This window comes from Oppia nitens, unplaced genomic scaffold (genome assembly GCF_028296485.1).
Source record: "Oppia nitens isolate AA-2021 unplaced genomic scaffold, nextdenovo-longstitch-racon4-pilon3 scaffold14_pilon_pilon_pilon, whole genome shotgun sequence".
Taxonomy (NCBI): domain Eukaryota; kingdom Metazoa; phylum Arthropoda; class Arachnida; order Sarcoptiformes; family Oppiidae; genus Oppia; species Oppia nitens.
This window is the reverse complement of record NW_026533193.1, coordinates 1370299-1381240: the sequence shown is the minus strand read 5'-3', so window position 1 is coordinate 1381240 and position 10942 is coordinate 1370299. Positions and strand designations below refer to the sequence as shown.

The window sequence follows — 10942 nt, the reverse complement described above, 5'->3', positions numbered from 1 at the left end:
GTAAATGCCGGTTCTCTCTCTCTCTCTCTCACTATAAGTAGATATATGTATGAGTGTGTGTGTGTGTGTGTGTGTGTGTGTGTGTGTGTGTAGGTCTGGCCTTTAATACACCTGAGAACTACTACTAGAGTACTACTCACTCACTTGAAAGATAAATACCTGTAATGTCTTTGCCCTCAACTCTGTCTTCTCTCAGTATTTTTTTAAGAGTTCAATAACAGGTTTTTCACTTCTCTCTCTCTCTCTCTCTCTCTCTCTCTCTTTCTCTATGGTCTCCTCTCTGATCTTCATTCATGAACTAACTTTAAAAAACATGACTCGAGAGAGAGAGAGAGAGAGAGAGAGAGAGAGAGAGAGAGAGAGAGAGATGTTATGTTTTTTTAAAAACCTTATATTCAATGCCCACCAAAAAAAGTCAAGTGATTGCTCAAGCATTTCATTTACGTGTTTTTTCACTGGTGTCGACACCAAAAAATTGAAATAATACTTATAATAATAATAATAATAATAATTTTTCTAAAATGCACCTGTGAGAAAAATCAATTTTCAAAATTTTATTTATTTATTTTTTTAGTAGTTTTGTTTTAAATAAATTAATAAAAAAAACAAATATATTATTTGTACACTTTATATATATATATAGTATATATATATTTATTGAATATATATTTTGTTCAGCGATTCAAGTGAATCGATGAATAAATATTATAATTAAAATGTTTGTTTTTTTTTGAATGAATAATAAATAGTTTGCATAAATGTTTAAATAATAATAATTATTATTATTTAAAAAAAAATGAAAACTTTGTTTTTATCGCAATTATTATTATTATTACTTTTATACTATTATTTTCTCATCTAATACATCATCAACAATAATCATCAGTTTTTTATTTTAAAAATACAATATATATATATATAATATAATTAATAAACAGTATATATATATATATATAATTTTTTTGTCAGTTTTTTTTGCTACTACTACTGGATAATCATGGGTCCGGACGGTAATTACTGTCCGATTGTCGACACTGTTAACGCAGTGACTCTAATCAATGATAATACTATTATTACTAATGGAGTTGTTATTAATAATAATAGTAGTGATGGTGTTGTTGTTAATAATAGTAGCGGTAATAATAAATGTGTCCAACGATTGACTACTACTACTACTACTACCAATACTACTAAAACTAATGGATATCATTGGAAATGCCAGCAAAAGGATAGGCCGGCTATCGATTCCGTGTCTGTGAGTACACTAGTAGTAGTCGTATATTATTTATTTAACACATACACACACACACACACACACACACAGACACACACACACACACACACACACACACACACACACCTAAGCCATGTATTTAATCTACCGGTGCTTTCTCAATCATAAATTTAAAAAAAAAATTATTTAGTTATCAATTATAAATGTTATAATAATAATATATATGCAGATTATATAAATTTTATTTAAAAAAAAATAATTAAATCAATGAATGAGAATAAGCACTGGTAGACTACTACTACTACTACTGTATACCGCTTAGGTAGGTAGGTGTGTATGGTTTGGTGTGTTCAACTAACTAATTAATTAATTTATTATATATATAATATTAATTTATTTTATTTAAATTATGCGATCAACAGCTAATAAAAATTAGTCAACAACAACAACAACACGAACAGTCAGATGATGGTAGTGGTGGTGGTGTTGTTGTAGACAACAATCTATCAAATGGTGGTATTATTAGTAGTCATCAACATCATAATCATCTACATAAGCCACCGCGACAGCCACCGGTGCCCAACGGAAAGGAAGAGCCGCCCATTCATATACAACTACTCTGTTGTCTAAGTTATTTAATACTTATATTGTTTGGCTATTTAAGAGATTTTTTGCGAAACATTGGCATCGAAAAGACAAGATCGGCCAAAGAGGCGAACCGGGAGGTCAGTCAGTCATAAATTTAGTTTTTGTTGGGGTTCAGTACTCTATCATTATTAAACTAAAAACTTTTTTAATTATTTTTATCACTAGAATTACGTTCCGTTATATCAGAGTTTTGAAAGTTTTTTTACCCGCAATATCTATCGGCGGGTATGCGATGGCTGCAATCGGCCCATTACTTGCGTGCCCGGAGCCTACATCGATGTCATGGACCGTAAAACCGATGATTTTAATTGGACATTTGAGTGGGTTTTTTTTGTTGTTGTTATGTTTTGTTTAACCCAACCCCTGCCCCCACCCACACCCATGACCCACCACCAAATATACAGAATATTAATATATATATTATATAATAATTTTGTTGACCAGATTTCCCGGTACAACCACACGCGCTATAAATATGGGTTCATATAATTATTTGGGTTTTGCCGAAAATAGCGGTCCAAATGTCGATAGAGTCGAAACAGTTATCGATAGATACGGTGTTGGGATGGGCTCTACCCGACATGAAATCGGTAAATAGTAATTATTAACTAATAATACTAAACAGATATATATATATATATATATATATGTTTTTTTTTAATAGGCACTACCGCTATTCATAGGGAACTGGAGTCACTATTGGCCCGTTTTTTAGGTGTCGAATCTAGTATTGTGTTCGGTATGGGCTTTGCCACCAATTCGACTAATATACCGACACTGGCGGGAAAGGGAGCCCTAATATTGAGCGATGAATACAATCACGCGTCCATTATATTGGGCTCAAAGAAATCGGGATCCACTATATCACTGTTCAAACATAATGGTTAGTATAATCGGTCTCTCTCTCTCTCTCTCTCTCTCTCTCTCTCTCTCTCTCTCTCACACACACACACACACACACTCACTCACTCACTCAATCGATCAATCACTCACTTAATCATATACTTACACACTATACTTACCCGCCCTCTAAAAATCTATTAGCATCACACACACACACACACACATAACTGTTTCATTTTAAATAATACCTGTCTATACTACTTAACTACTACTACTACTACTACTATATGTGATACAGATATGAAAGATTTGGAGGAAAAATTGCGTAAACATATAGTCGATGGCCAGTACAAAACGCACCGACCCTGGAAAAAGATAATCATAATTGTCGAGGGCATCTACAGTATGGAGGGTACCATAATCAACTTACCCGAAATTATCAAATTGAAACGCAAATACAAGTGCTACGTCTATCTGGATGAAGCCCATAGTATCGGTGCCATTGGCCAGAGGGGCGGCGGTGTGGCCGACTATTTTGGTTGCGATCCGAAAGACATCGACCTATTGATGGGAACGTTTACCAAAAGTTTTGGTGCCGCCGGCGGCTATATTGCTGGCAGAAAATCCATTATCGACTATATTGCTGTCCGATCGCAAGGGGCAACCTATGGATCGTCGATAGCTCCCTGTATTGTCCAGCAAATTATTTCGGTAATCAATGTTATTATGGGCAACGTTGGCACCGATGATGGTAAGAGCAATGAGAAAGAGAGAGAGAGAGAGTATGGGTGGGTGGGTGTGTGTGTGTGTGGGAAGGGATGGCATATTATGTTTTTATCAAAACTATTAATATAAGAAAATTAATTATATTTTTTTTAAAGGTAAAAACCGAATCGCAAAACTGTCCCGAAATGCCCGATACTTTCGCCAGCGGCTCAAACAAATGGGTTTTGTTGTCTACGGCAACAATGATTCGCCAGTTGTTCCCATTATGATATGTTTTTGCTCAAAGATAGCGTATGTGTATATATATAATATCCACCCTTTCCTCACAAAAAAAATCTAATTATTATTATTAATAATAACCGATAATTATTACTAATTAGTGCTGTCGTCAGGCAAGCCTTTGTCAACGGTATCGGTACAGTCGGTGCCGCCTTTCCGGCCACTCCGCTGACCACCGGTCGGGTCAGGTTTTGTGTGTCCGCATCGCACACTAAAGAAATGCTGGACAAAGCACTGGACGTAATGGATAGTATTGGCGATGAAGTGGCCATCAAGTATTCAAAACAAAACAGATCCAATAGATCCCAATCAACAGATCAACAATTAATTGTCTATTAAAATTAAATTTAATTAAATTTATTAATTAATTTATAGATAAATAAATAGACAGATAATAGTAATTTTAAAAAAAAATATTATTAATAATATATTTTTCTAATTAATAATAATAATTAATATTTGAAAAACATACAATAATTATTTATTTATTTATAATAATATATATATTATATACAGTAGTAGATTATAAATTATATTATTAATAAATAATTAATTAATATGAAAAATTAAACAGCAATTTGTAAATAGTTGGAAAATAATCAATTTTTAAATATATATATATATATATTATATGTAAATTTTATTTGATTAAATTAATGATAATTAATAATTTTTTTTGTTTATGTATAATATGATTGAATTGATTAATATTAAACAAAATTTTTTTTAGAGAGATAAACTTATTCAATGATAAATTTGTATATTTATTTATTTTTTTAATTTATTATAATTAATAATATATTTTTTAATTAAATTTACATAATAATAATTACTATTATATTTTATTATATTTAGTTTTATAATCTTTTTTTTATTTTTTTAAAAAATATTAACTTAAAAACTGCATAAATTAATTTTGATTATTTATAATTTATTTTATAACAATTTTTAAACCCAACAAATTAAACAATTTATTTATTTATTATTATTATATAAAGTAATATTAATATTAATTTTTAAACTATAAAATATTTTATCAAAATTTATAAATTTATATAAAAAAAATCGATATCAAATATATTATATAATATAATTCAAATTATTTTTTTCAATATTTTTTTAAATAAATTTAATTTATATAACTTTATATATAAATATTAATATATCATTAAAAAAAATTAATTACCATGTTCAATTATTGTTTACAAAAACTATTATCAGTAGTAGTTTTTCTCAAATAAAATAAATATCATAAATACAGTACAACAACAACAACAACAACAATAACAACAACAAATAACTTATAAATTATTATTTAAATATATAATTATAAAATTCATTATAATTTCAATAACTAAATAACATTATATTTAAATTATTTTAAATTATTATCACTGTTTGCGGTCCAATATCTTAATTGTTTCCAATAGTGTATCGCTTATACGGCTATAATGTTTATCACTGTTAACATAATTGTTGATATGTTGTAACAGTGCTATTGTCAACCGTACCGGTGATGCCGTATAGCAATTGGTATCAGTGCTCTGCTAGGAGAGAGAGAGAGAGAGAGACAAAAAAAATTAATAAATTGTTTAACAAAATCAACAAAATTAATAAAAATACAACAAAAAAAACTTTTACCAAATTTTTCAACCAAAACAATATGTTTGTCGGCAATGTGTGCATCTGATCCACAGAACCGTAACGTTGGTTAATAGCGGCCAATACCCGAATACCGGCTACTGTTGCTAATTGTTGTCCCAAACTCATTACATCCACTACTGATGTTACCGCCTAAAGACAACAATAACAACAGTTATTTTATATATTAAAAAACAACTTTTAAAAGACAACAACAATAATAACAAACAAATACCTCTTCAGCCAATTGATCGCAACCATAATAGTAGAGATCGTAAACAAATTTACGCCGAATTTCGTCGATATTTAGATCCCATTCACGACTTATTGTCAATATCTTACCGAACCATTTGTTTGCCAGTGAATAGTGTTTCGATTGGTTAACAATATAATCGGAATCTGACTCTAATTAGATATAAAAAATCATAGACAGACAGACAGACAGTTAGACAAATAGATTTCATTAAATAAAAACTTAATATCAAAATATTATATAAATAATAACTGATTGTAAACCTGATTCCGAATAGACGGGTATAGTCTGGACAATGGCTGAGATGGCAGTTAAGGCAAATTTTGTACGATTTGTGTTGAGTACAGTGTCGGCTACATTGCCGCCGCCGCTGGCGGCTGCCGTAGTTCCACCCGTACCGCCGACAACCGGATACGTATGAAACTCTTTGAACAAGTATTGCTGAACAACTACCGGAAATAGTGACAATGGTCGGGAACTTTTCAATTGAAATGCGACAATCAATTGGACAATAGTGGCCACTCGGGAATGTTCCAGTACTAGTGCACCGTTAGCCAGCTTCTGGTGGACGGCCAGTACGACTAATGGCATTACCGATGCAGATGATGGCGATGACTGCTGTTGTTGTTGCAGCGATGTGTTGGCTATCAATGGTATCGATGACTGCTGCGGTCGCCACCAGTCGTCGGTAGAAAACAGTGGCAACGGTTCGATTTCGGCCAACATATTCGTATTGAGTATCAGTTCGAGTAAATGATTGGCAAAGTCGACAAACGCTTCCAATTGATTCTCAGTGATAGCCAACTCTTTACGACAGATTCGATCTTTCGGTGTTCGACCCATTTTTTCGATCAGTTGACACAAACATTCAAAACGTTTCATAACAAATGTCTTCCATATCAGACACGAAACATTGTGTTTGAGTACAGCACTCGAAACATATGATAGATATCGGAGACAATTGTCTAACGATTGATTCACCAATTGTGTTGTCGGGTCACGATTCCATCGAACCATTAGTTCCCAACTACAGTTGACAAGTAGTACATCTGATTCGACACAATTGGGAAAACATCGGCGAACGTGATCAATGAGTTGGACAGTTGTCTTTAAATCGAAACTATCGATTTCGATGGCTTCTTGACCAATGGCGATCCTATCTGAAGTAATCGTTACTTTTTCATCATCATCATCTCTACTATCGCTAGTCTGATCCATTTGTTCCACTTGAGCAGTGTTTGTCTCTATCAGTGTATTGAATATATCGGGCGATAAATCCGAATTGATTGCCCATTTAGCTACTAATTCGCTGACAATACCCGGACCACTGCCCAATAGGAAGGCTAACGATATATTGGGAACAGTATACTTGTGATCGTTATCCCCTAAATCACCATCATTGTCATCATCATCATCATCATCATCATTAGTTGCTGCTATTTTCATACGATTTGAATGCAACAGCATATCCAATAGGAAGACATCTTCTAATTGTTTAATCATTAGATTAAGACTTTCGTTGTCAATGTGTAGTGTTTCCCATTCGGAATCATCGGATCCATAATCGCCAACAACCGCTAGTTGTTGTTGTTGTGGTTGTTTAGCGGCGTTGGCGTCACTCCTATCTTTCGAATTGATTGACCGAATCACTTGTACGGCAGTCAAGGCGGCCATAATGTTCGGCGATTCGCTAATAATTACCAGTATATCCCGCCAATCGTTGGACAATCGGTCTTCTTCTTCTACTTCATCGTCGATACGTTCGACAGTGATGTTTGCGTCCTGTTGTTTGATAATATCCATCAATACTGTTAACGATTGATGAAAATATTGCCAACACTTCCAATAGTAACAAGTATTGGATGATAGCCAACAAATAAAAAATAAATGTAATAAATTTGTTGGTAAAATACAACTGGATTTAAGCAACGATTGTAATTGAAGACAACCATCTGTTTGTTGATAAGTTTGAAACAAAAAATGACTTAATGGTAACAATTGATTACTACTACCGATACTAATACTATTGGTGTCTATACCACCAATAGTTAGATCGACATTTAGTTCAACAGGAATATCACTGTAGAGTACTAGTTCTTGATTACCATCACTGGTGTTAGAAGTATTAGTAGTAGTAGTAGTGGTCACCAAATGATTGGAGTATAAAACAAAATGCGATAACAGATCAGCAATGGTGATAGTAGTAGTAGTAGTAGTAGGAGTATTGGTGGTACCGGTAGTTGCTTTAGGAAGTGATTGACTATTGTCTACATTGTTTTGGTGGTCAAAAAAGCCGCCGCCACCACCACCAGTGAGGCCATCCTTAAAGGCAATGTATGATAAAATTCTTGCAATATCACTACCTTTCCAGCCAAGTGTTTCGATAAGCAACTGGATATCGGGCGGCTGACAGCTATCGGTAATATAATTTGTTTCTAAACCTGTTGGCATGTGTTGATGATGACCATCATCACTACTACTACTACTACCGATACTATCGGTACTTAATTCATATAATCGACACAATTGCAGTACTCGTGCACACATTTGGATAACCAATTTATTTTCAAAATCCAGTTCATTCTTTTCCAAACTAGCCATCAATTGATCCCTTAATCTGGTGGTAACCAACTTAATCACATTCAACTGTTTCAGTTGACAAATCTCTTGGATGATAGCGTTTCGGCGCATTTCTGCTGTCTTCAACATACCGACCAATTCGGACACTTTGTCGACAACACTACTACTACTACTACTACTACTACTGGTTGTTGTCTCAGATTTTAATAGTTGCTGTAATTCGCGAAACAAATGCAAATCACGAGTACGTTTGCTATTGGGATCAGTTAGGGCACAGAGGAATGGTATATCAATGTGATAGACAATGCCGGTATTATAGTCGAACAGATAGCACCGGCATTTGTCGTCCAAATCTTGTTGTTTGCGACTTTTGTTGAACTGATCGACTATGAGTGCATTTAAGCCCATTATCGAGTGCTGACATTGAATTAGTCGACACGATTTGCCGACATTGAAGGCACCGACACGCGGACCCAATTGTGTACACCAGACCTCTAGTATACCGCGTTTAGGTGCGTATATCACAATAAATGTTACCCGTTTGGGCAATGAATCGGCGGCGGCAGTCTTGTTGTTGTTGTCGGCCATCACTCCTTCCTCTTGAACCTCAATCCAGCCGACCTGTGCGTCGCGATAGCCTTTCCACATTCGTACGGCCAGCCGGTCGGCAATGTCGATAAGCGTTACTCTACCGAAATCGTCGACAACGGCGGCCAACTGTTTGTTTGGCGACACACTGACTGATAGGCCAATCTTTTTATCGAACATTCCCAGTTTGAGTGGTATGGGAATCGGTGGTAAATTTTTAGGACTATCTTCTAGCGATTTGTTTCCGCTGCCGCCGCCGCCAAACAATCCGCCAAATGGTATCATATTTTTTACTTTACTAACCATAGCGTTGGTTAATTCGTTGAGTATAGGAGTAGTCGGCTATTTTTGGAGAGAGAGAGAGAGAGAAACATACGGGTAAATCATTTACGGTATACCATCGATGGCCACGACATCATGAAATCATACCTCAATTGGCGTATAAAACCCGACAAACGGATTTTGGCCACAAGTTATCAGTAGATCGGATGTGGGAACTGGAGTTGGCTGAGCATTTGGACCCTTGTTCAGCGATATGGTCATCAAATTATCTAAATAGGTGTGCGTATTGGATCCGCACGATTGACAATCGTTGATCACTTTGCCGTCGTCTAATCGCCACTTTTTGTAGTTGAAAGTCAATGTTGGATCACTGTTCCAGCCGTCGACGGCTACTACAAGAGACTGATTCTTTGCCAATCGGGTCCGACACAAACGCAATGTCTGATAGAGACTGAAGCCATCAATGATGACCACCGATGTCTTGTAGACGACAAGCAATTGGTCGCTATCTGATGGACTGTTTGGCCGAAATGTCTGACATTTGATGTCCATAACAGGTTCGTCGTGGAAACACTGACTCAACAATAGTTTACCGTTTTCGGTATAGACCCGAAAATAGCCGGACGAAAATCCAATGACAATGGCTGTCCAGTCGTAGAGAGCAACCGATGATTTCTGTTGCGATACTATGGGTACCAATAGTAGACTAGTGATGGTTTCGGAAAAATTTTGTCCGTCGGTAAGCTGTGTCTCAAAATAGAGATGTAATTCGGGCGCCGATTGATTATCACTGGTTGTGGCGGCGTCGGTTGTGGCCATTGGTTGTAGCGTTTGTGGTTGTGGTGGCGACTTGAGTCGGTAAACGGCCAGATAACTGCTTTTGGCAAATGCCATCAGATCCGAGTACGGACTTATAGTTACCGACGACGACATCAGACGTTGCATCCAATCGGCCGATCCATCTGTAGTTGCGGACGACGACGACTCGGCCAACACATCGGTGGTCTCCCAGTCCCAGCGGTTGTCGTAATCGTCATCTATACGGGTGGTCGGAAAAAGAGACTAAGACTAAGGGACCGATCGGGAGTGAGGGTCGGGTCGGGTCTCGTAGACAAACCTCGGTTTCTCTCCTGAATGGTCTGGTAGTCGGGAACCAGTATTTGACGCAATCCTTTCAGATCGGATACAACGGAAAACGTCTTGAGCTGAGCGGTCATGTCGTGCGGTCAGTCAGTCGGTCGATCGGTTAGTTTGGTCGGCAAACAATCGGTCGTTTGATTACCGAAACAGTCAACTCATTAATCAATCAATCAATCAATCAATCAATCAATCAATCAATCAATCAATCAATCAATCAATTAGTTTATTATTATTATTACAATTGAATGGCAACTGATGTGATATTAATGACGTCATATGTTATGATATTTATATTTATTTATTTAGAGTACTATATAGTCTATTATAGAGTGACCGAAACTTTTGTTTTTTAAATAAAAAATTGTTTAAAAATATATATATATATAATAATTAAACCTAAACTAAACATAACCTAAACCTAAACCTAAACCTAAACCTAAACCTAAACATAACTTAAACCTATTGTAAACATAACTTAAAACTATTCTAAACATAACTTAAAACTATTGTAAACATAACTTAAAACTATTCTAAACATAACTTAAAACTATTCTAAACATAACTTAAAACTATTCTAAACATAACTTAAAACTATTCTAAACATAACTTAAAACTATTCTAAACATAACTTAAAACTATTCTAAACATAACTTAAAACTATTCTAAACATAACTTAAAACTATTCTAAACATAACTTAAAACTATTCTAAACATAACTTAAAACTATT

General features: G+C 34.9%; 2 protein-coding genes across 3 annotated transcripts; one reads left to right on the top strand and one right to left on the bottom strand.

Annotated features, from left to right (window-relative positions):
* The first annotated feature begins 997 nt into the window (after window positions 1-997).
* On the top strand, window positions 998-4069 carry LOC128962374 (serine palmitoyltransferase 3-like). Its single transcript, XM_054308750.1, has 9 exons — window positions 998-1045; window positions 1109-1255; window positions 1657-1959; window positions 2048-2202; window positions 2327-2472; window positions 2547-2765; window positions 3024-3476; window positions 3607-3742; window positions 3832-4069. Exons 1-9 carry the CDS (start codon window positions 998-1000, stop codon window positions 4067-4069), a joined length of 1845 nt encoding a protein of 614 aa, XP_054164725.1.
* Window positions 4070-5095: 1026 nt separating this feature from the next.
* LOC128961837 (rab3 GTPase-activating protein non-catalytic subunit-like) lies at window positions 5096-10476 on the bottom strand. Of its 2 annotated transcripts, none has more exons than XM_054308130.1 (6): window positions 10192-10476; window positions 9222-10111; window positions 5888-9134; window positions 5607-5776; window positions 5372-5524; window positions 5096-5277 (listed from the first exon to the last, which is right to left on the bottom strand). In XM_054308130.1, the coding sequence occupies exons 1-6, from the start codon at window positions 10289-10291 to the stop codon at window positions 5122-5124; spliced, it is 4716 nt and encodes a 1571-aa protein (XP_054164105.1). In that variant the 5' UTR covers window positions 10292-10476; the 3' UTR covers window positions 5096-5121. The 2 variants fall into 2 exon arrangements, with proteins under 2 accessions (XP_054164105.1, XP_054164113.1); XM_054308138.1 differs by having other exon boundaries at window positions 5096-5274.
* Between the last annotated feature and the right edge of the window lie 466 nt (window positions 10477-10942).